Source organism: Nelusetta ayraudi, unplaced genomic scaffold (assembly GCF_046127955.1).
Source record: "Nelusetta ayraudi isolate G7.1 ecotype Tasmania unplaced genomic scaffold, CSIRO-AGI_Nayr_v1 ptg000048l, whole genome shotgun sequence".
Taxonomy (NCBI): Eukaryota; Metazoa; Chordata; class Actinopteri; order Tetraodontiformes; family Monacanthidae; genus Nelusetta; species Nelusetta ayraudi.
The window spans coordinates 5609918-5635839 of NW_027466098.1; the positions used below are offsets into that span (position 1 = coordinate 5609918).

General features: G+C 42.6%; 1 protein-coding gene across 2 annotated transcripts in view; it reads left to right on the forward strand.

Moving 5' to 3' along the window:
* usp32 (ubiquitin specific peptidase 32) overlaps nucleotides 1–25922 on the forward strand; it is a 57143-nt gene that overhangs the window by 12090 nt on the left and 19131 nt on the right. The window contains exons 2-16 of one of the 2 annotated variants that reach the window (XM_076035862.1): nucleotides 4503–4630; nucleotides 11288–11393; nucleotides 13083–13201; nucleotides 13757–13916; nucleotides 19468–19599; nucleotides 19737–19844; nucleotides 20112–20227; nucleotides 20413–20475; nucleotides 20742–20825; nucleotides 20909–20970; nucleotides 21094–21196; nucleotides 21819–21999; nucleotides 22383–22561; nucleotides 23985–24125; nucleotides 25322–25487. In XM_076035862.1, the coding sequence (XP_075891977.1) occupies nucleotides 4503–4630; nucleotides 11288–11393; nucleotides 13083–13201; nucleotides 13757–13916; nucleotides 19468–19599; nucleotides 19737–19844; nucleotides 20112–20227; nucleotides 20413–20475; nucleotides 20742–20825; nucleotides 20909–20970; nucleotides 21094–21196; nucleotides 21819–21999; nucleotides 22383–22561; nucleotides 23985–24125; nucleotides 25322–25487 (1848 nt within the window). The remainder of the gene's footprint in view (nucleotides 1–4502; nucleotides 4631–11287; nucleotides 11394–13082; nucleotides 13202–13756; nucleotides 13917–19467; nucleotides 19600–19736; nucleotides 19845–20111; nucleotides 20228–20412; nucleotides 20476–20741; nucleotides 20826–20908; nucleotides 20971–21093; nucleotides 21197–21818; nucleotides 22000–22382; nucleotides 22562–23984; nucleotides 24126–25321; nucleotides 25488–25922) is intronic. The other variant, XM_076035863.1, reaches the window with a different exon arrangement.

Genomic DNA, 25922 nt, shown 5'->3' on the forward strand with positions numbered 1-25922 from the left:
TTTGCTAACACAAACAGTTGTGTCAAGCTAACCTACTGTTATATTTTGCATTGTGACTATGGAATCACTATTGGTCATTTAGACACAGCAGTGGAAGTCGATGCTGAACGCAGTGTGGCTGCACATGTCTGATAAGTTTCCTTTTGGACTCTTTAGAGACTTGAGTCTAAAGTTGAGACGTGTTCAAGTCACGTCTTGAACACCAACATTAAAGCATTACAGTGTCATGCATAGTGATCAGAGAGCAATGCAAGCTCAGTGAACCGCACAAAAATATCCGATGGGCTCTGTAGTGTTAATTATGCAAGAATCCCCTCTGGGTAACCTTGTCAGGTTCGCCGGCGGACGATTTGAAGTGGATGAAGTGATTAGAACACCTCTTGTCCAATCACGCCTCGCTAGAACCGTCGCATAAATGTCACAATGTTTTGTGCCTGAGAAAATATGTTTTTCTGTCAGGCTCAGCTGTTGTCAAAAAATAAATATTAATAGTGGGGGAGTGTGTCTAATGCTGATGATTATTCAGTCTCTAACAGATCAAAAATAGTTCTTCCAAGAATATTTTTAGAGTGCTAAGGCCCAGAGAGGTCGCAAGCATGATAATTTTAGTCCGAAACGGCTTCAAAACCCCTTTTTGCTTGCCGGGAGAGTGTTAGTTCTAAGATTCTTATCACAGGGCCATTGTCGGAGAAGGAAACGGTAGCAGGGAGCGACTGATGTGACTGCGCCGCGTCTCCACTGAAGATTTTCTGCTCCATGTCTTGTGAACGCAGCATGACACACAAGGGTGCTCTATTCGCCCCTTCAGGAGCGTGCACAGCGCTCATCAATGATTGGCTGCTCCATGAGGTTCGCTAAAGGCTTGTGATCAGTGCCTGTGCGGTGTGCGCTTCGTATCCTCAAATTCCTAATTAGCCGAACCGTTTTTTTTTTTTTCATTAAGTTGCAGATGAATGTCTGTCATCGCAACTATAGGGATGTCCCCATCACATTTTTTTTGGTCCCGACCCGTTCCAGATTTTCTAATGATGAGTAATTGCCAATCCCGATTTTTTTTTTTTTTTTTTTTTTTCCTGATACGATCTTTTTTCTTACCTTGAATAAAGTGAATCCATTGGATTCAGACTTTTCTCTTGGTGCGTTGCAAAATACATTGGACCGTTGGCTTCAGTGATCAATCCACGCGTTGCTTTTCCTCACCTTTTTGTTTGTTTTGCAAATTGAAGAACACAGTGAGCACACCTTCGTATCTTATTGATGACTTCTCTCTTTGCTTAGTAGATACAATGTAGACTTTCTAAAGATAATGGCAGCTTCACTGAATCAGTAACTTCTGTTACAATAAACCACTGATACAAAATAAACTTGTAAACAATGTAGCAGCTCTAGTTTAACACTGCCCAGTGAAAGGACGAGCCATATATAAATAAACTAAAAAAAAATATATATATTATGTAAATGTAACTTATCAAGTAGGTACATTCATTTTCAAAGTGGCAGTCTTAACTCAGTAAATGAAATGAATCAGTAACTTCAGTTACAGTGAACCACCAAAGCAAAAATAAACTTGTCAGTGTAGCAGCTCATGGCTAACACAACTAACTTTTCAAACCAGCTTTTCATTCGGTAGCAGTGCTGTGTTCCTTGTATTCCGCTCCGTGTTTCTTGAGATGACGAAAATATAATCAGTTGTGTTAAAGGACGATCTCTTGCTCCCGCCACCTGAAACCATTGGTTTGCAGACCTTGCATTTCCCTGCGGTTCTGCATTCGTCTTTCGTAGAATCGCCACACGGCCGACATAGTTGTTATGTTTACAAGTGTGGAGACGTGCGGCCATGCAGAACAGATTTGAGGTTATTTTAAAAAGTGAAAAAAAAAAAAAAAAAAAAAAAGCATTCACAGAGACCCACTCCAGTGTGTACCTCTATATTTTAGGATCAAACCTCCCCATCTGACCGAACCACCCACGTCAAGCGAGTCTGTCGTGTGATTCTGTCACATCACCCGCCTGCGAGGAACCTGAGCGTGGCGCCCAGTCAGTGCGTGTCTGATGTGGGCGCGGAGGGAACGCTGTGAACCCAAGGCCTCAAACAAGGCTCCGGAACAACAACCTTGGTGCTCTGGATGGCCCTCCTTTATGCTTCCCCATGTCAGGAGTGTGTTGTTGATACAACTGGCTACTGAACTTTGGTACATTTCTGGCGCCGACCGAAATGCTCCGATCCAATCTAATATCGAAAAAAATGAATCATCTTTTGGTGCCAAATTCTGGTAGCCAGGAAAGTCAATCTTTGCGTCCGCGAGCCAGTGATCATTTGGCATTCGTGTGTCCCAGTCTAAAGTTGCTTAGACTTGAACTGAAGACACTTGCAAACTTTTGTTTACGTTATAGTGAATTCTGCATCATGCCAAAGAAGTGTAAAGTGTGGCTCTGCTTCAACTGGATCAAAATAAAGCAAAAGGGCAACATTTGCGCCAAGGATGTATAGCGGCCAGGAATACAAAAAACATGATTTGGCGAAAATCCTGAGTTTCGATCCCCACTAAAATGGAAGATATGTTTTGTACAGTAACGTCTTTTTGATATTTTACAAATTTGTTTTAAAACATCTGGTTTAAAAAAAAAAAAGTATTGTTTTGGAACTGCATCATATCAAAAAAAGTTTGATCCGTCATGATTGTGTGATGATTGTGTCTGTCAGCAGGATGTCTTTTCAACTAACCAAAGCCTAAATGGACTTTATTGCCCCCTACAGGTGGATGATAAGATTTTGAAACCTGGTAGTCCAAAAATAATCATGACTTGAACGTGTTTTAAAACAAAATGCAATTAAAAAGATCAAGATTAAGATCAAGATTAAGATATCAAGATCACTATGAGGAAGAAGTTATCAATTAAGAAGTTTGTAATTAGTTTAAATCATTATGAGTTTGTTGGCTTGTAAATATGTGCGGCCTCAATCCTGATATCTTTAGTTTTTCATTTCCTCCCATTTTTATTTCTTTACTTATCTGAACACTGAAAAGTTCAAAAGTTTCGTTCACTATGAATCACAAAACTGTAGAAGCGATCAGTTGGCGTCGAGCAGCCTCCTAGGCGAAGCCATTGCGGCCGATGCCGCTTCGTTGAAGTGTAATCGCCAAAGCCTCACAGCAGGCATCAAATTACTGCAGAAGTGCCGTTCCCAGTTCAGTATGGAAATGAAATCATGCAAATTGAGCTGTGAGCAGATTCATGTTTTTTACGTTGGCCCTCCAGCGCTAACAAAGCTGAAATATGTTCACTCTGTAGCCGTGTGCTCCCTCCTTTATTTCTTTTATGACAAAACACTACTGCAGCGGTCTGTTATTAAATGTATGTATTATTTTAATTTCTAAGCCTAATTAAAAAAAAAAAAAAAAAGCAATTTAAGATGTAGATCAACACACATTACATATTTATTTTCATTTCAATTGCATTTTGGTCTTTTCCATTTTCTCGCTAGCTGACAGACTTATGGCCATTGTCGAGAGGTTTGCCTTTGACAGGTTTACTCTTGATTTGCAGTGCTGTGTGTGTCACCTGCTCGTGTCACCCGTAACTCTCGCCTTGTTGCCGAACAACACAGTGCTGTGCTTGTAACTAAATGCTGCCGTCGTGACAGCAGTTTCCCACAACAATTCTGCGTCCTTGCGGGAAGCTGAAAAAAAACACACATCCTGTTGGCGGTCTTATCTCTTCAGCCGCTGCAGATAGTGGCGGTTAAATCATGATCTTGCACTCCCCGTCTCACAGATCAAGGGCCACTATGATGTAACTTGTTCTCGTACACTGAAATGAATCACAAGGGAATCGGCACTAAAAACAACAACAACAACAATATAACAGCAATATAATGTATCCTTTAGATTTATCATATTTGATAAATGAAAACAATGTTGCGTTCGACCTTTTTGGTGTCAGTTCTATTGATATTTCCCTGCAGACACAAAGTTGAACTTTCAGATCAAGCGCGCTCAGTCGGTTGACAGTAATCGGGACGCTTTCCCACGACGCTGTCGGTCTGTCTGGCCACCTCACCACTGTGAAGTGAACTATTTTAGTTAGTCTTACGGATCGAAGCACGGAACTTTGTTGTCCAAATATTTGTTTGTGACGTCGCTTCATGTTGCTGCGCTTGCAGTGGGACCTCGATGACGGCCTAATAGCTCACTGACAAGCTGTGGTTTACGGTCAACATCAATGATTGGCTTTTTAATTACCCTTGGGCGTGTGAGATCCAAAAGTTATTTATTTCAAGAAGTTCACCATTGTTAAAGATTTTTTTTTACAATGTTATTTAGTATCCCATGACCAGAAACAGTGTTGATTCAAATGTTTTTCTGGAATTTTGACCTGGATTCAGGTTTAATATGATTTTTTTCCCCGCCCATGTGTTCAGTGCATTCATTGAGAGATTGATCGGTCAAAATCCCATCAGTGTTGATCATTGTCACATCCCTTTTTCTGTTTCCCTCTAGTTACCGATGTGGAGCTGAAGCGGCTGAAAGATGCCTTCAAGCGAACCAGCGGCCCCACCTGTTACATGACCCAGCAGTGCTTCTACAGGGAAGTGCTGGGTGATGGAGTTCCCCATAAAGTTGCTGAGGTAAGCCACAATTTATATTGTGTGCCACTGAATGCTAATTCAGCGGTGGGGGGGGGTGGAATTGGGACTTTTGCCTTTGTGTTGCACTGTATTTTTTGCTAAGAATCAGTCTCAAGTCTCTCAAGTGCAGTTTTTTTTTTAGTGCAGTCACCAACATTGACCCACATGCTTACTGGACTGTTTGGTCCACCTCAGAACTGGATGTTTCAACAAGATGACGTCCCCTTGCAACACATCCAGAGTACAAGAGTCCAAAAGAATCGAGATTTATTTTTGTCTTATTAACAATAAACGACGACATATTTTTTGTTAGTTTGTGTGCCTCTTATGCAGCCAAATCTTTTGAAACATTATCTGCCAAATATTTTAGTAAAATTAATCAGAATTGAGTGAAATGTTGAGGGTGTCCAAAAAAAAAAAACATTTCTTCACGGCTGTGCTTGACCCATCTCACAGTGCCACTGGAGGAGAACTCCAAAACTTCACCTGAGGCATTTTTTGCTGCAGGTTTGGCTGAGACGATGCATTTGCTACATTTAATATACACTACCAGACAAAAGTTTGGACACACCCGATGAATTTGATCTATTTTCTTTCATTCTCATAACTATTGACATTGCAGTTCTCCATTGAAGGCATCAAAACTACGTATGAACACATGGAATTATGTAGGAAACAGTCAAAGTGTAAAATAACGCAAACACGTTATATGTTGCTCATATATTTGTGTCTTCAGTATCAACAGTATCCGCAGTGTAGCAAGATAAACAAAACATTGCATGAGAAGGTGTGACAGGTTTTGACTGGTTGTGTACGTATGCATATTTTAAAGTTGACCAAAATGCGATAAAATTCAACGCAAAAGTCAGCAGCTGACGAAATCGCAAAGCGCCTGCAAACAGCTGGAACAAGGCGTAGCAAACGCACAACACACTATAACTGGAGCGTCCATCTCAGCCATCGTAAAACCTCCTCCAGAATGTCCTGCCTTCACATATTGTTGGTCGTGTGGCGCCCAACAACGTTGACGCTCAAACGACCAGCAGTCTCTGATTGTCGACTTCCTCCAGCGTCGCAGTCCTCTTGTTTTCCATGCACAGCGAAAGCTTTAAGGCACAAGCGGCGCACTTAAATTGCAACATGGCTCCCCAGTGTTTCTCTAAATTATGCTTGGGGTGTCTCGGGCCCATAACATTACGAAGGGAGTGCGCTGATCTTAGCTTCTGTGCCTTGCAGTCAAAGGAAGAGCCGTAAAAGACGTAGATTAGCATATTGCGTTTGCTTTTTTATTGTCGCTGTTGGACTTCCTCATCACGTAGCACACAGCGAGTAAAAACTCGCAGTTACCTCTCTCCTTGTGAACTTTCCCAAAAACGTTTCGTCGGTAATCACGAATTTACGTTGCGATGAAACATTAACAGTTAGCATATGCTGCATTTGTAGCCAATTACTTCACAGCTTGTCCATTTACAAATCGCACGCTTTCCTTCCTCATCTCCAGAGACATCGAGGACAGTTGGTCATTATCAGGCAGCCTTTGCTGCCACATTTACGTCTTTATAAGAGAAATGTAAATTAGTATCGTCAACATGAAGTGGCTGAGAAGACGGATTCTGCATAGAACTGATAAGATTTTACAGACTCTACCGGGTCAAAGTCCAGCTCTGTGCTGCGACATTATATAATTCAAAAGTCCAATGACCAGCATCATAAGCGCTACGTTGTTGCCGTGTTCTATCTCTGCCTCACCGGGGGAGGCAGGCTTGTCAGGCAGGAGGGGATCGATTTTAAGTGTAAACTGTTGGCCATAACTCATTATTTAACAATATCTAAAATGGTATCCACTCAGAGTGTTTTTCCCTATCTGCTACTTCTGTGGGCACTATCCAGAATTTAATAAATTGCACTCAGATTGATACTCTGTGTCTTTGTATGTCTCTCCCTCACTTCCTCTCGCTGACCTTGTCTCCACCCCCGCTTTCCAGTGTTATCAACCTCCTTGGATTTATGTTTGGATTAAAGAACCTTGTGGTTGAGGAACGCGCAAGGTCCTTAAGTTGTTTATTCTTTAGGGGGATTGTTAAAAATAGCATTTTATTTATATTTTTAAAATTAGATTGTAGTGCTCATTTGTTAAATAAACAAAACATTAGAAAACATCATTTACGAACAGTAGGTTACGATTCATAGTGATTTCGTACATAGTCAAAAGTCTCAGTAATTGAAAACAATCATGAACATAATTGACTGCTTTATATAATCTGTACGATCAATAAGAAGTAAGATAATGCTGTAGCTGCTATTGATGACGCTGAACTTGTTTTGGTTTGATAAAGAAAGGGTTTTAATGCTAAAGGGAGTTTGCTGTTTGGTGGAAGATCACTGGAAATAGTGAAATATGAGGATGGAAATACTTTTTTTCTACCATAAACATAACTGATTTTATGGAGTTAGAATAAAATGTTTTTCACCCATCTTTTATCGCACCAAACAAATGTAACTCGTGACTAAATTTCAACGATAACTGGGAGACATAATGTAACTATTGCAACTGGTCTAAGATGATTGCTAATACATCTATAAATTCTGCTTCTTCTGTCCGTAGCGTGCGTATGACTCCTGTGATGACACAGGCTTAAAACCCAGAACAGAAGATCTAAGTTCCAAAATTGCACTTCACCATCATGACTTTGCATGAGCTTTGTCATATGGCATTGTGTTTTCATTATCTCGACCATAGAGCACATCCAAATTTAGCATATAGCTTCGTTGTACAGTTGAGTCCAGTTGCTTACCACAAGTGTAGCACTATGGCTACACTTGTGCACTTCCCACCCCGATCTGCTTACTGCTGTCACTACATTAGTTTCATTGTGTTTTGAAATTATTGTCTGGGAAAAAAAGAAAATATGTATTTTGATTAAATGTTACGCAAACTCAATTTTGTAAGAAAAATAATAATGTTATGTAAAAAAAAAAAAAAAAGGGACCTCAATGCAGAGTCGCACATTGATTTAAATGAGCAAATCATCAACAAAACTTTTACAGAACCTTAAAAAAAAACCTACTCATTTACTGCTTATTGAAGTTAAAGTGTCAAGTAGTCTACCGTTTTTAGCAAAAAAAAATATGACAGTCCACTGCATTAACGTACACACACACACATGCAGGGAAAGTAGTGAAAGTTCAGCAAAAGTTGAACAATATAACCTCGTTTTTATTACATTCCATCCAGCAAAAACCTACGGCTAAAAGTGACGTTAGGAATGCGAGCCATCCATTTAAATTCACTGTTGCAGCATTAAATGGGAATGATGATAAAGAACATAAGATTGAAAAGAAGATTAAGACTCTGGGCAGTTCAAGGAGAAGGGACAGATTCTCAACAGTTTGTGCATTTACTTAATGGTTACATATCTATTTTAGATCCTCATTGCAACCCTTTTCTGAGCGACCGCACATGACTCATTATCTGAAAAGAAATGTCTGTTCATTTCGTCTTAATCAAAAACACATTAGCACTGGAGGTCTAGAAAACACAATCTTCGTGGATAGTAGAGTCAATCTATTTCAACGTCTCAACTATCCCAGGCACTAGCAGCTGTGCAAAGTTATATTTAACCATTCCGCCTACGCTGTTAATTGATTTTGATGTTCTAATTGGTTGACGGTAAAAAAAAAAAAAAAGATCATCCTTCATGTAAAATAAGAGCATCAGAGCCGGTCATGCGAGATGCTGAGAGCTCAGCAACACAAGAATCTTTCAACCGAAACATACCATAATGTCAAAGTCACGCCCTTGTGATTTAATACAAATTTGACCCTTTGTTACAATGCCGCAAGTAATACAACACTCAAGACACACTCCGGTCCCACTGAATAGTTTCGTGAACGTGATTGAAATACTGCCGTGGTTGTACAGATGGACCTGACGTAAGTCAAGTTGAGCACCGGCGTTTTGCAGCGGTTGAATTCCCTGGCACGTATTCTACCAACAGATCGTCCCTTTAAGTGGCACACGAGTTACCGTGTCGTGAAAGAGTGCTCTTGGCCCTTTCAGGCGTGCTCTGAGCGAAGTGGAGGACAGACTGCGTGTGACAAGAAGCAGGAATCGCAGTGTTTCACGGGGCTCCTCCACTCGCATTTGCTTGCTTGACTTGGTTCGACTCTGCGCGTGTGGATTTGCATCTGCAGCGGGAGTTGCGCCCTCTGCCGTGCAGCTCCTCGTCCAAAAATCTTTGGCTTTTAACGCCCGCGAGCCACTTTAAGGTTCACTGTGTAAAATTTGACTTGATTCATGATTTTTATATTGGTAAAAGCTTCATATACTGCCCATAAATACATTAATAAAAGTGTATATTCGCAGTACATTAAAAATAATTTTGTTTTCCTATCCTTAGAACCGTTCTTATTCATACTGTACTAGTAACAGGGTTGATACACCAAATTAAATTTAAAAAAAAAATACCTGACAGTTTCAACTGCTGGCGCTGCAGCAGGTGCAGGTGCAGGTGCAGGTGCAGGTTCTTATATATAAGAATAATACATAGAGCAAGGGATTTGCTCCAAGTTAGCTGCCATCTTTCGTCAGCATATTTCCAAGGAATTCCAGTGTTAAAGGAAGCTTAAAAATGTTACACACTGGACCTTTAAATTGCTTAGATGGTTTGCTGCGATGTAATTGAAGTTGTAAAAAAGACCCATTAAAATGCAACAGTGCCGTCTTAATTTTTCAGAAACAGTCTTTGACACCTGACCAAGCAAACTCACATTGACCTTTCTGTTTTCGCAAAGGAGTAATTATGATTCCTTCTTGGTGTTGAAAATGCTGACTGTGAGTTGGCACCGGTTGTGCGGAATTGTTGTGGACGTTGCAGGGGATCCACGACGACTGCAGCGAGTGTGTAGCTGTCAACAAGTCAAGGATTTGACACGTACACACAAACCTTTCAAACATGTAACGATGAACCAGTCGGTTGCTAAAGCAAGTCAGTTTGACCGTCGCCTCTTGCACCTTGGTTCGTTTACATGACGAAGCAACTTCCCCTCCGTGGTTCGCATGGGTGGTGAGGATGTCGTAAGCGTGGCAAATTTTGCAAAAAATAAAACCACAAGCAAGCTGGTGCACTGTGTGGTGCGTCTACTGGTGTTGTTCTCACGGCTCAGTCTCGAAAATCTCGAAAGTGCTGAGCGTCATAGGCTTCCGCAGCGTTGCAGTACAACTCTGGTTGCGTCGAGCAGCTGAGAACGACGACGGGACGATCGCTTCTACACAAAGATAAAACGGCTAAGCGTTGCATGTCGCACGGGGCGGTGAGGTTTTGGTCGAGCTGTTTATTTGTGTACTTTTGGTTAAAACGGTTGTTTACACTCATGGATGGTAGCAGCCGTATCAGCAGCCCCACCTTCACGACTCGGAAGCAGCAACTGATACCTGTGATGTGTTTTGGCTCAGCGAGAGTCTGCGCTAAGCTCCGCGCTCCGGGAGACGCGGCAATTTCTTATCACTTAAAGGCAGCTTAGCGCTCGACAAAGTCCTGAGCCGATTTCGAGGCTTTTTGAAATTACTTTGCCCTAATGAGGATAAATGCATCATTTTTATTTTCGCCTGGACCACGGCTTTGCTTCCCCTCAGCAAACTCCAGTGGGATTTGATCAGCCCAGTTTCGGCAGCCGTTTCAACTTCCAGTTGTTCTTACCTGAAAAAAAAAAAATGTAATTTTCTTTTTTTTTGGCATATACTAATGCAGAGTTCTTCATGCTAAGTTCTATGCAAGGGAGATATCTTTGTTTGTAAAGACTTCACTCAGAGGGGAAAAACTGACATGCTCCCGGTTTAAAGCCGGATGAAGGCTTGTGGGGATTTTTCAATGATACCAGACGTAGTGCTAAGAAGACTGCAGTCGAAATCTAGCCTGCACAGTGGTGCTGTGCTGGGGGAAGGTGTTCCACCTGGATGTCAGTTTAATTGGAACCTATGCTGCGAAATGGTCTCGTCATCGCGCCAATTAAAGTGTTCATGGAATCTCTCTTGAATGGAATTGAACACCCTTCGTTGAGCATTAAAGCTGCTGCTTATTTTTTTTAGTTCACGCTATTCGGGAGGCTTTGTGCACTTCACTTCATTTGCATCATTTCTTGAATTTTTCTGATCTCTATTTTCACCCCGCTCTTATAATTCTACTTTCTACTGTGTATGACTGCAGGTTGCAAATGATCCTTTGGGTGTGGTAGGTTGGTCGGAAAGACGGTAATCCTCTTAATTGACACCCAGTGCCTCGTGTGCCAGTCTGCCCACCGTTCTGCTGCTCCCACGCGAATGATGTCTGGAAAATGGCGCAGGCACGTTGCTTCATATCGGGACTCGTATAATTGGACCGACTGCACCGCTGCTCCTTTGTGGTCTGGCGTTAGCAGGAGCGATTTTTTTTTTTTTTTTTACCACGCCAAATTAAATCCGCGGAAGCGAACCGACGCCGCGGTCCGACTCACTGGTTCAAGACTCGTGAATCTCTTGTTTCGTCGCTCGCGTGCCGTCGTCCGCAAATAAAGAAGGACTTCCGCCAGCGTGCCGATTGTGTCGTCGGCGGCGGCGCCGTCAGAGCGAGACATTGCAAGCTGCGGTCCTCACGCTGCCCTCTCTGCTTCTCATTCCAGGTGATCTACTCCTCATTCGGAGGCTCGACTAAAGGGCTTCACTTCAACAACCTGATTGTGGGTCTGGTACTGTTGACCCGAGGACGTGATGAAGAAAAGGCCAAGTGTAAGTTGCTCGTGCACGTCTTTGAAAACTGCTATATAGACCCGGGGGTGGGCAAACTCTTTGACTTGTGGGGCCACGGTGGGGTTTCAAATTTGACAGAGGGCCCAGAGCAGGAGCAGATGGACGGAGTCTTTTGGTGATCCGCCTCATTGGAGAGAAAACATGTGCTTTAATTTTAATGAACAACAAAATAATCTGTCTTTGAAGCCCCACAGTATACAGCTCAGTACTGAAATGACTCTTTAAAACACAGAAAAAATGGATGAAATGCAGCTAATTTATTACTTGCTATTAATGTAATTTCTTCAAGTTCGTTGGGCTGGTTTATAAAGTTTAGCATATGTTCCACCGGGCAGTAGTTTGCCTGCTATAGACACAGTGAGAGCCGTTGCCGTGCAGTTGTGTCGCGCAGGCTAATGTGAATTTATGGAGTTTACCTCCATCTACCAGTACTCACTTCTCCAGGGAGCACTGCTCCAATGTCGCTCTGTGTTTATTACGGGCACATTTTGCACATGCCCTTGAAACTTACAGATGCAGACAAAACATAGAACCTGTAGCTACTTAAACACAGAAGGTCTTGTATCAATAAAGCAACTCTGCTTTTTTCCTTTGCTTTTGCACATTGACTGAGCGCAACTGGCACGTGGCTGCGCTTGCGTGCAACTGTTCACAGCGAGCAGGGACTTCGTAATCAAATCCTTACAAATGCGTCAGTGACATTTTTCAGCAGCGTTCGCTGTCCGTGAAAAAAGCATCTCACTTTTGGCAAGCGGCTCTGATGCATTCCTGCCCTTGTTGAAGTCAGAGCAGATAAAGCCCAAGCAAAGAGTGAATTGCTGTTAAGTTATCAGCATATAACATGGATCCAGGAAAGTGTAACATGCTTCATAATCACACTGTAGTAGATCAAGCTGGAAGTGGACAAGCTGACCAGGTAGAGTTCCAGCCAAGACCACCAACTCTGTCTGCAGGCATGTTGACAAATGCATTCAAATGTGAGGCAAGCGGGATCGTTTATATCACTTCCCGGGGAAAGGAATTAAAAAAAAAAAAAAAAAAAAAAAAGTTTCCAGATGAGCAACAGCTGGAAATTCTTCACCCTAAGACGACAAAAGCTGAAGGCTTTGTTTTTTCTGTTTTTCAAGTAAATGTCCTCACGTTTAAGTATTTATCAAAAAGTCTTAAGTAAATATTTATGAACCCACACAGTCCAGCAGGCATATTATTAATACAGGTGTTAGAGACAGATAGATAGATGGTGGGTGGATGGATGGATGGATGGATGGATGGATGGATGGATGGATGGATGGATATACAGTTTGATGCCTCAGTCATTAGGATGTCACATTGTTGAAAATAAACAAATTAGAACCTGCAAACGTCAATAAAAAATAAACGGGCTGCAAACACAGAGCTCAGTTTATCCCTTGGGAAAGACTTTTTTTCATATTGGAACTTGGAGGCGATGTTTTTTTCTCATGCGCACATTTCCCCTCTGCCCGTACTTTGACCTCGTCGTCTCTCTCCCGCTGCCCGGTTGCCACGTTGAGGTCGTCTCATCCACCACCGATGATGCAGTCCTGGTTTTCTCCTCCCCGCAGCTCCCACGACGGATACCTGCATTTCTGTGATTTAAAGCTGAGCGTCTGTGGTGTCTGTCTTGTCTTTCTGTCCGTCCGCCCACAGACCTCTTTAGTCTCTTCGCCAGCGATCTGGGCGGATACGCCGCCAGGGAAGACATCGAGGCGGTTCTGCAGGTCCTGGATGGAGAAATCCCAACCTCCCTGAAGAAGTGCTTCAGCGAGGTCAGCCAGCGGCGCATTCCTGCGTTTCCACTTACACAAACTCTTGCAACACTCAGATAACCCCTCTTTCAACTTAATTTTAGCCTGGTTAGAATCACAATACGGAATTTTTATTCTTTTTTTTTTTTTTTTTAAAGCAAACCCCCACCTCGCAGTTGCACACTCTCTTGTTCGGCTCATATCGCTAACTTTGCTTTCAGCTGTTGCAGAGGTGTTATTCACGCACTTAAGGAAAAAGAAAGCCATTGTTCTGAGACACTTTAAGGGAGATAACGCAATGAAATGAATCACTGTGTAACTACAGTTCGTCAAACAAGAGAAACTGTCCAGTTGATGTGTGGAGACTTGCTAGAGTCGGTGTTTTAATATTCATTAATGCAAAACAAATCAAGAGAAATCCGGCCTTTGTGACTCAGCCCGTCAGTTTATTTTTCAGCCGCAAAAAAAAAATCCCACAGACACCGAGGGGCTGCGATTACGAGATTCAAAATTACTCAGTGCTCTGCAGGACCTCCAGCAGTGATCCCTGTGTGCGTCTCCTGTGCGTCCTGGCAGGGCGACAAAGTGAACTACGAGCGCTTCAGGACGTGGCTGCTCCAGAATAAGGAGGCCTTCACGCTGTCCAGATGGCTCCTGTCCGGAGGCGTGTGTGTCACGCTCACCGACGACAGCGACACGCCCACCTTCTACCAGACGCTGGCTGGAGTCACACACTGTAAGTTCACAGGCTTTTATTTTTGCAACACTTTTTCCCTTATTTTTTTCTATCAGTGGTTCTCATGTCTGCTGTTTCACCCTCTCATGAATCTTTCAACAATAATTGAATTGCATAAATTATTTTTATTGGAAATTAGCTCATCAAAAATGCTATCAGCCTCATCAGTTCTTCCTTTTTGGATGTTTTTCCCTCAATCACTGTTTGATTTATTGGTGTAATGAACCAGTACATTTGCTCACACTTGCCGGTATCCTACAATCTGATATAAAACATTTTGTTGATAGTAATATGTTTGAAAAACTCAGTTGATGACACTGAAAAAATGGCAAACTAGACAGACCGTCAAACTGACAACTCAGAGCTGTGTTTTTTTTTTTGTTAAAACTACTGAAAAACATCAACTAGATAGATAGAAGTAATTAATAACAATCAAGTAATCTGGACCCAGAGAGTGCTGTTATGTTGAACCACAGATGTGATGCTACTCGGTCACATTGCATTGATATTCTGTGCAACAGTACAACATCAGACGTAATCATTTATTTTTGCACATCCATTCAATAAACCATTTAAGCCAAGGTGTCCGTCATTTAAAAATGGATGAGATCTTTATTTAATTATTTACTTGCCTCCGCTAGTTCAGCAGATGGACTCGTCTGACTGTAAAGTGATGAGAAAACTGGCTATTAAATCCGGCACTGCAGTGAAAACACAGCGTTTTATGCTAATTTCCAACGAGACCCCCTGAGTTCAGACACTGCCTTTTGGAATTGTACTCATTTGCCAGAGTGATTACTTTTTTTTTTTAAATTTTAAGTCCTCTTGCTTTTCTACATAAGCACTCGAGGAATGCCGCTTCCATCCTATCAAAAAATGTTTGGCCTGAGGCTGTCACAGCAATAGAAAATATTGCTTCTCTTCCAAAGACGAGCCGAGTCTCGCTGCTGTTGGGCCGCTGAGGTCGTTCCTGCCTAAATGAGCATCTCGCTGCTGAGTCACCAGGTTAAAAAAAAAAAGTGGAGAAAGTGTTCAGTTTGCAAATTATTTGTTGCCCTAACTCTTGAAATGCAGAGGCACTGCTGCTGTACTTCTTTAGTCTCAAATCCTGGGGATAGGAAGCAGCGTCCTGCAGCTTCGTCCACCACACTGCGTTCTCCAGTGTGGATGTCTCAGGAAATGCCATAAACGGCTCAGAACAGTTGTCGGCGAGGTCATTGCACTGCTTTGTTGTGTATTTTTTTCATCCCCATCAGTGGCAGCAGGGGGGGTTGGGGGGGGACCCTGGGAAATGACTCATAGGCCCGACTTATCACCCTGAATCATTCACATGCTTTTCTTCTTCAGTATCCCATCTGTCCTTCACCGCTGTCTCTCATCACTTCCACTGCTGCCTTCTTCTGGATCCATTTCCTCTCCTATTATCTTAAGCCCAACCCCACCATACCATTAACACACACACACACACACACACACACACACACACACGATTTAGAAAGGGCTACACATTTCACACATTTTGCTCACCTTGTTTGTGAGACGTGTGGTGGCCTATCCTGCCGCTGAAGTGCTCTTCTTCACAGGACGTTTATTGCTCTGGGATGCAGTCCTAACAGTTTCAACCAGAGCAGAATATGGCTCCGAAGGGGAAAATATTGCAGATAATTATAGAAGCATGGTACCTGCTGGCTCAAGTTGCGGTCCTTAGAGTGCACCTGATAGGTTTCTCGAGAACCCTGAGTGTGCAACTTCTTACACGCTAGTTGTCGGGTTTTTAAAAAATTCTTTTGAAGTTTTCTTTAAGGCAACACCAGTGATCATCAAAAGGAAATAAGAGGTGCTTCATTTGTGTTGTTTTTTTTCTAAGGTTTGAATTACAGCCATCTACCTCCTCAGCAGACTGTTTTCATGTTCATGAATCAGTCACTGAATTTTCTGGCTCAACGACAGTTTGTATTTAAACAGTCTTCTTCACCATGCTGTTCACATTTTGACACAAAAACACCAAGACGATGACTAACAGAATGATCACATGACAAGCTACTGACACATTGGCATTTTTCTTTACCCACCACTGTTGCTGGCTTTTGTTTCAATACATTAAATGTTCTATTTCTGTGGTATGGCATCACTGTAGCATGAATGTTTAAAAAATTTCCATCAATTACACTTACAAAATAGATCTCTATTTTTTTTTTTTTTAGATTTGTACATTTGAGGTAAATCCCAGGAATGTTGAGGATGGGAGCTAATTCATATTGAGATTATTAAATTACACTCATTTGCATGTAGCAAAACATCACACACATTTTATTTTTTAATTCACAGAACTCATCAGTATATTTCACGACATTCATGCATGAACAATTAAAAAAAAAGTGGTCGTAATTCAGTACTTTCACTGGATATTATGAGTCGGATTAAAAAGAGGTGGGGGAAAAATGTGTTTTATTAGGAGAACCTGGACGCTGCCTTTAATCTGCCTGCTCCCAGCTTATCCTCTTAACTCAGCGCGTCTCCGAGAGAGTGACTTGCGCACTCTTGGTTCTTGACTCTTCACAGAACCGGCGGGGGTTAACACTTGACTCATGGCAAAGCTTAGCACTTCACTGCTAGCCGGCTAGCGCCTGATGCTATCGCAGTTTTCACCGTCTGGACTAGAGCAGGGAATCGGCCAGGAATGAGGACAGGACGGTTTGGGCATGTAGCAGGTTTGTAGGACCGTTTGCGATGCTACGCGCTGGCTGGGGCAGCTACTCACCAAGGATGTTCCCTGGATAATGGTATGGTATCTCTGCTGCCACTCGGAGAGAGTTGCACCACTAGGTGGGTACGAGGCGAGACGCGGCACCTGCCAGGGAGTGGGGCACTATGTATACTACATGGTATATGCACAGATAAGGCTGTTGAACAGTCCTCATTGGATCTGTTAGGCTTCTGTTCTTCCATAGTTTTGAGAGAGAAAGATCTGCTTTCACAGTTTAATTTAGCGTTTAATTCCAAGATTTTTAATTTATGGCTTCACTTATCCAAGCTGAAATGTTCTTTATTAATAATGTAATTTCATTTGGCTAGTGTGCAAAAAGTAAAAAGCTAACTGACAACGCAATTCAAAGATTTTTGATAAATTACTTATTTTTGGAAAATAAGTAAAACCCGACTTGGGAAGTCCATCATGTCTGTGAAGAAACGGCTCAAGATCACATGAACCCAGCGTCCCGCTTGGCTCCTGTACCCGGCCGCAGTGAAAGTCTTCAGCTCATTTACCACTAATGGATTTAAAATCTTAGCTTTTGGCAAAATAAACAGCAAGTGGAGCTTTAAAGTCTGTTAAATCCATCCTTATTACAAAGATATGAGAACGACACAGAGGCGGCCTCATACAGTGGAGGGGAACTAACCTGAGGTAAATGGAGGCTATCCACATAATGAGTTTTATAGATTATCAGTCAGACCATAGTGCAGCCACCGTGAAGGATGTTCAGCCTATACACGCATTTATTACTTTCTTCAATCTCGCACACAAGGGCTGAAGTTTTCAAAAAAGCTTCCATGTGACCTTGTGCTTTTTCTCGCAGTTATTTTGTTGGGGGGGGGGGGGGTGGCTTCCCTTTATTGTTGACTTGGCAGTCTCCAGCTGAGCTCTGGGACTGAAAGGTAGTCAACCCTCCCCTCCCCTGCTTCAGAACTGGCTTCCTGCCTCAGTTTTCAGTGTAAATTATTTATTTGCTTCACGTTATTTTCTCTATGCAATCGCCATCTAGTCGTCCTCTTGCTCTAAATCATTGATTTTGAACCCACTGCTCCCTTTTAGTTAAAACATCTGATCCTTTTCGCAGTAAAAGCTCCAATCGAACGCTCCCCCTGTCAAGCGAAACGTGTCCGGTGCAGGTGTTCTCCCCTGGACTACCAGGAATCAGGCGTCAGTCCAGGCAGGCGATCCGTGCTCCAGCGTGTCACTCTCACTCGTCATCGTCGCCTTCTGACTCGGAAGGTTGTTTTCACGGCCCGACTGAGAAGCCACGGTCCCCTTTTAGTCACTGGGAAGCAGCTGCAATTAGGTTGGGTGTCTCTGTTTTGACACCTGTCATGTGCATTGGCTCCGTGCCAAGGGGCTAGCTGGCTAGCTAGCTGGCTGGCTAGCGGCTGAATCCTATTACGCTAAGCCGTGGATTAGTTTGTTGAAAGAGGGAGGCTGGTTCACTGACCCCTGGCAGAGGTGCCCATCACTATATCTGTCCTGTTGTGTGACAACACTTCATGTCGAGCGCGGTCGGTGGCACTTGACCAGTCACAGTCGTTACGTAAGCAGGGTGTCACACTTGGGATTGTTTTGGTTTTGCCGTTTTTGCTCCTCGCACGACACAGAGCCTTCGCATTGACAAGACGTTTCTTGATCGTTCTCCTGCAATTGCAACATTAACTTCCACTATTGTTCTGCCCAGCACTCGCTTTGATTGAGCACTGCTCCGATATGCTGTTCGTTTGTCTGGAAGTGGTTATACTGAAACTTCATTATAAGTTGCGGATAGGATAGCAAGTAGAAAATGTTGGTACAATGTCAATTTTGATACCTTGGTTTTGATAGAACAACAAAAATACATTGCTGTTACACAGTGTGCGGAATGCTGTGGAATTTCTTTTTTTGGGGGGGGGGGGTTCAGATTATCCCGTGAGATCCCGCGAAAGCCTCAAAGCAAAATTTAAGGGGGTCTCATATTTTTTCAAAAAGCTAAATATACACATATGTGTCTGTCTGTGTTATAATTTAGACTGTCATGACTTGCATCCACAAAATCTTGTAAGGTTATAATAGGCCTCCTGCATTTTAAGGAAAGTTCGATTGGTATTGAGTAACAAACAGGAGGACCCTCCAAATATTGGCCGGCATTTCACTCACTGCTGTTACAGCACAAAACTCCAATTTTCCATTTTACTGGCGGGCCAATTCAGGATTTCCTCCAAATTAAGTTTGTTGTATTCCCGTCCTTTGTGCATACTTGGCACAAATGTTGCGTCTTTGCAACCTGTAAACTTTGGTCCGCCTTTAATGGAGCGGAGCTACACGCACGATGCCAAGTTTCACTGTAACATAAATATACGTTTGTCTTGCCTTTAGTTCGCACCTCTGTAATGTTTAAAGCAAGTAGCCATCGACTTTAAATCTTGACACGCGGATGCCGAATGACTGTTGGCTCGCAAACGGAACTTGGCACAAAAAGATGATGGATTTTTCAATGTTCGATGTGATTAGAACATTTGAGTTTGACACAAATGTGTCAAAGTTCGGTGCCCAGCCCTAGTGGGTCAAAGGGTGAATAGCATTGCATTGAAATTTTTCCTGATGTGGTCTTATACTACGGAGTCTTGAGTATCAACTCCAGTTGCAGTTGCAGTAACTCTTCGTTGTGTAGTGAGGTCTGATTTTCTTCTAAGTCATGGTAAATAAGTGGAAATAAATTGAGTCAAACTGTGTAAACTGTGTAGCCTCCCCAGATTTTTTTCTTGTTTTTCTGAATAACACAGTTTTGTTTAATTTTTTTCCCTGAAGTGGAGGAGACGGACATCATAGACTTGGAGAAGCGGTACTGGCTGCTGAAAGCCCAGTCCAGGACCGGCCGCTTTGACTTGGAGACGTTTGTCCCACTGGTATCTCCCCCCATACACGCCTCACTAAGTGAAGGTAAGGCACTCAGTACGTGCATGGATGCAACAGTGAAGTGCTTTTAATGTTTCAAAGGCGTTTTGTTTTTTTTTTAAGTATAAATATGAAATGCGCTACTGATTAATTTTGTTTGTTGTTCTTTTTTTCCATCTCAGGTTTATTTCACGCCTTCGATGAGAATCGGGACAATCACATCGACTTTAAAGAAATCTCCTGTGGACTGTCGGCTTGCTGCAGGGGGCCTGTTGCTGAGAGGCAGAAATGTAAGACCTCATATTCTTTGAAATGGTCTCGGATGAATAAACCCCACGGTCACACCCAGGTCCTTTTTATCGCGACGATTGCCGGCTATTTCCTCCTCTGTGGCCGTTACAGGAGTGTGGAACATGTTTTCTGAAGGTGTTGTTTGGTTCCGTATGCCCTCAGCACTTCCAATGGAGCTTGAAATTACTTCAGAAATGGAAACACGTGGAATCACAAACACAAAGTGCGGTAACATGTTTATCACATCGCTCTTTTCCCTCTTTCAGTTTGCTTCAAAGTGTTCGATGTGGACCGTGATGGGGTTTTGTCTCGAGATGAGCTCCATGAAATGGTGGTGGCCTTGCTGGAGGTGTGGAAGGACAATCGCACAGACACACTTCCTGTAAGTCCCGAGATGTACACATGAACCTGGTGGTTCCTTTTTTTTCCCCCCATCACAGTGCTTCCAAGTGCTAATGTTTAAGTTTGAATCAATCATTTCTAGTCTTTTTTTTTTCAGTTCTTATTTTGAGCACGAGATGACTGCCCTTTTCCCCACTGTGAGAACCTCTGTTTTCTTGCTTGCAGGAACTGAACAGCAGTGTGTCGGACATCGTAGAGGGAATCCTGCAGATGCACGACACAACCAAGGTGAGGCACAGCTTGCAGCAAAGTGTTTGTTGATGTAGCCGTCAAGAGGATAGCCCTTTGACCTCTGTGCCTCTCTGTTGTTGCTGATGATGTCATTTTTATAGCCTGTGCTCAGAGAATGGCACCATCATGTTAGACTGTGCACCTGCTGCTGGTTTTTATAATGCTTTCTTCTCTTAACCACCTTCCTGAGTTTTCATCCCCTCTGCCGTGAGTCGAAAGAGAAAAACCACGCTGAACTCTCAATGTTTTGGTTGCATTAACAGATGGGTCACCTGACCCTGGAGGACTACCAGATCTGGAGTGTGAAGAGCGCTCTAGCCAATGAGTTCTTAAATCTGCTTTTCCAGGTGAGTGCACCTTGCGCTGCAGCTTGAAAGCCTGTCAGTGGCAACATACAGACAGCGTTTTGTGCATTGTTGTCTTCATCCAGGTTTGCCACATTGTCCTGGGCCTCCGGCCTGGCACTCCAGAGGAAGAGGGCCAGATCATCAGGTTTGTAGCTCTCTACTTTATCGAATACTTGTACTTACTGTTGCAAGTGCAAGGGCATGTTGTTTGAGCTAAAAATGTTCCTACTTTGTGTGTGTGTGTGTGTGTGTGTGTGTGTGTGTTCAGGGGTTGGCTGGAGCGGGAGAGCAGACATGGGCTGCAGCAAGGTCAGAACTGGTTCCTCATCTCCATGCTGTGGTGGCAGCAGTGGAGGGACTACGTCAAATACGTGAGTGGTGCCAAGGAACTGCACATTTTAAGAGCCTGTGGATATCTGCAAGACATTGTTATTATTATTATTATTATTTTTCTTTCTTTTACAATTTTAACGCAGTTGTTGTGTTGTCAGCCCTGTTGCGCGCATTTTCATCATTATTCTCTCACGATGAGAAAAAAGTTCTTATTTCCAGTAAAGAAAACACAAGATGTGATGCCTGACGAAGGTCTGTTGACCGAAACGTTGCACTATCAATAAAGAGTAAGAGAGCTGAACAGTGTGCAGGAGCTTCTTCTTAATTTAATTAAATAAATGAAAAAAAAAAACCCCACAAAAATAACAATTTTCACTAATGGTTGATAGGCGAAGGTGCAGTCCAAAATACTGTAGTTTTTATGCTGGACTTGTGTGTAAAATAATCACTCCTGATTTGAAATTTTAGTCAGTCCACAAAAGATTGCTAGTTAACTCATGCTTTGGTCTGGCCTTAACAGTTCCAATTGTACAGAAACCCTGTCCCAAGTTGTGTTGCCACAAGGACACAATCACATCACGTCACATGACTCCAAACATACTTTCAAATCAAATCACATCGAATCACAGACCAGTCACTGCTTCTCCTCTTCCTACGCAGGACCACAAGGGCATCGTGATGGAGCAGCCATCAATTCTTGGCTCGCTTCGAACACCGACGGCCGGTGTGGAGCCGATACCGCCTGACCGCCTGACTGGACTGAGGAGCTACAGTCCAAGCAGCCCCACTGAGGAGAGGTCACCTGATGCCTTGTCCAGCGCCTCTGAGGCCACAGAAACAGGTTAGCAAACACACTTCACAGCAGAAACGGAAAGAAAGAATTTCAAATACAAAATAAACTTTATTTATTTTTAAGTGCCGCTGAGCAGAGTTATTTTACATCACCTTCTTAAGGTTTATAATTAATGTGTGTATCATCACATTTACTGTATGCACTCGAAGTTGTACAAAGTGACGGGCGGCGGACCATCATTCATTTTGCACACCCGCAAAACAAAGTGTCCAGCTTGTTTGTGTCAGCAAAACCTTTTTTTTTTTTTGTTGATTGGCCCCGTATACAGTATCCTGTTTTGTTTGCACTGCGAAACCTTTTCACCTCACCTGGCTTTTGTCAAGTGTTTTCATTCACCGTCTCATCAAACATTTTCCACTCTGTCCCGGCAGCTCTGAGCCCGCAGGTCGCTCCCTCTGCCACAGAGAGCTGTTTCGCACGTCAGCACAACATTTCAGACAACAACAATCAGTGTTTTTCTGGAGCCAACGGCCACCTCCCCTCCCAGCTGGTGGCACAAAGACCCGGAGCCATCGACAACCAGCCCATGGTCACCACGGAACCAATGAAGGCAAGGACGTGCCCGTCTAACTGTATATCTAGGTTCCTAACTAATGCTAATGTGCAACCCAAGTCCCTGGTTGAGCTTTTCCACAAAGTTAAAGTACAATAAAATCAGTTATAAAAACCATACCATACACTTCAATCATTTTATTTATATGTTAAGATCTTCACATTCTCTCACTTTCTCACACAATATTCACACTATTTACAGATGAGTACAATTTTGTGTTGTTGTTAACCAGGTTTTAGTTTTGTAAAGATCTTAAACTCTTAAGGTGGATTTTGTTTCTGATGGATTTGAGTTCCACAGTTTACTGCTCGACTGTCTGAAAGTTGTCCTGCAGAATATCATTTTGCGACTTTGATTTGATGAGCTTGTGATTTGAGTTGTTTATACATTTAAAATCTAACTTGAGAAAACACAAATCACCTAAGCGTTTCCAGCTTGGTGATTTACACAAATACAGTACAATAAAAAGCCACTTTTCAGCAACTGCAAAGTTTTGAATTTGTTGAGAAATTGATTTAAAAATTATGTTTTACAAATTATAACGCTAGTATGAAAATTATACGTTACGACTAATGGAATATAATACAAAACAATGCATTATAATATATGAAATAATAAAAAAATATTTTCAATTTATTTTATTATAATGTTAAAAAAATAAAATAAATACAATATATCATATTATAAAATGTTTAATATATAATATGATATATTATAGTGTTGGCGTCTCACCAGCATGTGGAATAATTTGTTCTTTTCCTACTAAATATCCGAAAGACTTCCATTTTAAACCCCAGACTTTGTAAACCTAATGTTTGCACAAGCGAAGCCCCATCCTCCCTCATCAGGAGACTATTATGCAGCAAGGATCACACGTCGCGTTCACAGCTTTTTTTCGGGCTTCTCCTGAACACCTGACAGTCGTGCCGAGTCTCAGCGCCGGCGAGCTCTCTCTGGATCTGCTTCACTGAAGCTCCGCTCTTTTCAGAAATAGACCGGCTCGCCGCACAAAGCCGTGCGGTAAAAAGCCAGATGTGTTCCCGGCCTTTTGATAGACGGCAAATGCAAATTTTCCCCGGCTCATTTCCCTCCATCTCATTCACAACAAGAAGCCTCCAAAAAAAAATTCCTCCTTTTGTCGGCTTCCTCTCTGGTTTGACACAAGAACCGATTTGTGGTTTCGACTTGGGAGGGGAAAAAAAGGTTTTCATGTGACAGCCAAGGCTCTCGGGGAGCAGATGGTGTTTCCTGTCTCTTTGTCTTTATCTCTGCAATTTGTTCTAATGACAGCAGGCTGCGCATAGAATCAGGATGGGCTTTCTGCCTATTACGTGTAATTCAAGCCGATGGATGGTCTCTCGTGCAAATTGTTGTGTGTGAATTGTGAAGAACTTTTTTTTTTCTCCTTTTGTCCCTCCAGGCCCCCACGCTCACCATGGAAGGTGGCAGAGTCAAGCGCTCCCTGCAGCTGGTGCCCGGTAGAGACTTTGAGATCGTACCAGAGCCTGTGTGGAGGGCGCTGTACCACTGGTACGGTGCCAACCTCAGCCTGCCGCGACCGGTGAGTGCGGCGACGCGCATCAGCTCAGCAGCTCACGAATGTGACACCAAGTGTGGCACGAGCGGCAATGGTCGCCTTTATGTCACAGAGAGAAGAATGTTTTGCCTCTGTCTTGCCTCTTGGCCAATGTGCAAATATAAAAGAGCAGATGTTAAAGATGTCCAATTAAATATTTAAAGGTTAAGTGTGTAATATTTGGAGATTTTGAAGAGGAAACAGCAACATGAAGTGGTTACATTTTAGTTTGCAACGCTCTTTCACTCTATCACCTTCTCCTGGGCTTGCCAGTGAACTACAGTGGTCTGTGCACCCAAACCTTGATACCGCATCCACCTTCTTCTTCATTGGTTTATTTGAGGATGCACGTATTCACCCTAAATACGAAACGCGCTGTGGGGCAACCTGGATTGTCCACACCAGGCTTCCACCTGGAAATATGGTGGTGCAAGATGGTAGATATATACACATATATGCTTATGTATGTGTTTATATTCAAATATTTTTATTACATTTTCAATGACAAAATTACAGACATCACAATTACCACCACAATTATTACATACGTATACTACCATACATCAACTAAACAACAAAACAAAACAAAAAATAAAATAAAACATGCATATGTATGTATGTCTGTATATATATACAGACATACAGAGAGAGAGAGAGAGAGACAGAGAGAGAGAGAGATTTGAGATGGATTGCAAAACCAAATGGCTTTTATTGTACTGTGAGTATACATTTATATTGTATGTATATTAAGCTTTTACCAATATAAAATTCATAAATCAAGCCAAATTTGACACTGTGGACCTTTAAATATTCAATGTCAAAAATCGCATGAGACGAAGAAAAGAAAAGAAATGCTCGGTTTCCGATGGCCTTCGCAGCGATGATTACGAGGTTTTAAAACCAGCTCAGGTGTGGTCGTCCGTCAGGCAGGTTTTCGAAATATTTAGGCTGCAGTGGAATTTGTCATTTGGATTTCAATTGAGACTAAACAAGCGCAAAGATTGCTGGTGAAGGTGGGCGTTGCCGCGCCTCAGACTAAACCCTCAGCACTTGGACTGTGGGTTTGTCCAAAAAAAAAAAAAAAAAAAAAAAAAAAAAAAAAAAGAATTTTTAAAACAACCTTTGTAATAAAAGAAAAAGCATCTGGATTTGTTATTTTTTCATTTTTTTTCTCTCTGCAGGTCATCTTGGAGAGCAAGACAGGCCAGGCAGAGCTGGAGCTCTTCCCCCGCTACCTCCTCTTCCTCCGCCAGCAGCCGGCAACGCGCACCCCTCAGTCCAACATCTGGGTCAATATGGGTATGACCAGCCTGCGAATGTTCCCAACGTATATGCCCCAACCGAGAGGTAACGTAAGCCTGCAGCAAGACTGGCGCTCCCACGTGACGGCCAGCTACCCGCAAAAACCTCCCCGTAATCCTACTAAATTGGCGCTGATCCGGCTGCGGTTGTGCTCTGCAGTGACAAGTGCAACCAATCAAACCTCTTCTGTCCTCACAGACTTTGCTATTTGACGCTAGATGTGATGGGTATACTTCTTATTGCCCTGAAGAAAAATGGGTAAACGAGATTATAAAATGCTGATCACTTTAATCGCGTGTGTACAACTGAGTTGTTGTCTTTATTCCGTTAAGTTCCGGGCGCTTCTTAATTTGCCTTCGTCAAAGCACAAGTCACAAGTTTTTATTCATTATATGAGTTTTATCCAGTGCCATATGTGTGTGGGTGCAACATCCTGAGTGAAGTGTTTTAGTCAGAACAAAAATGCTTTTAGGTGTCGAA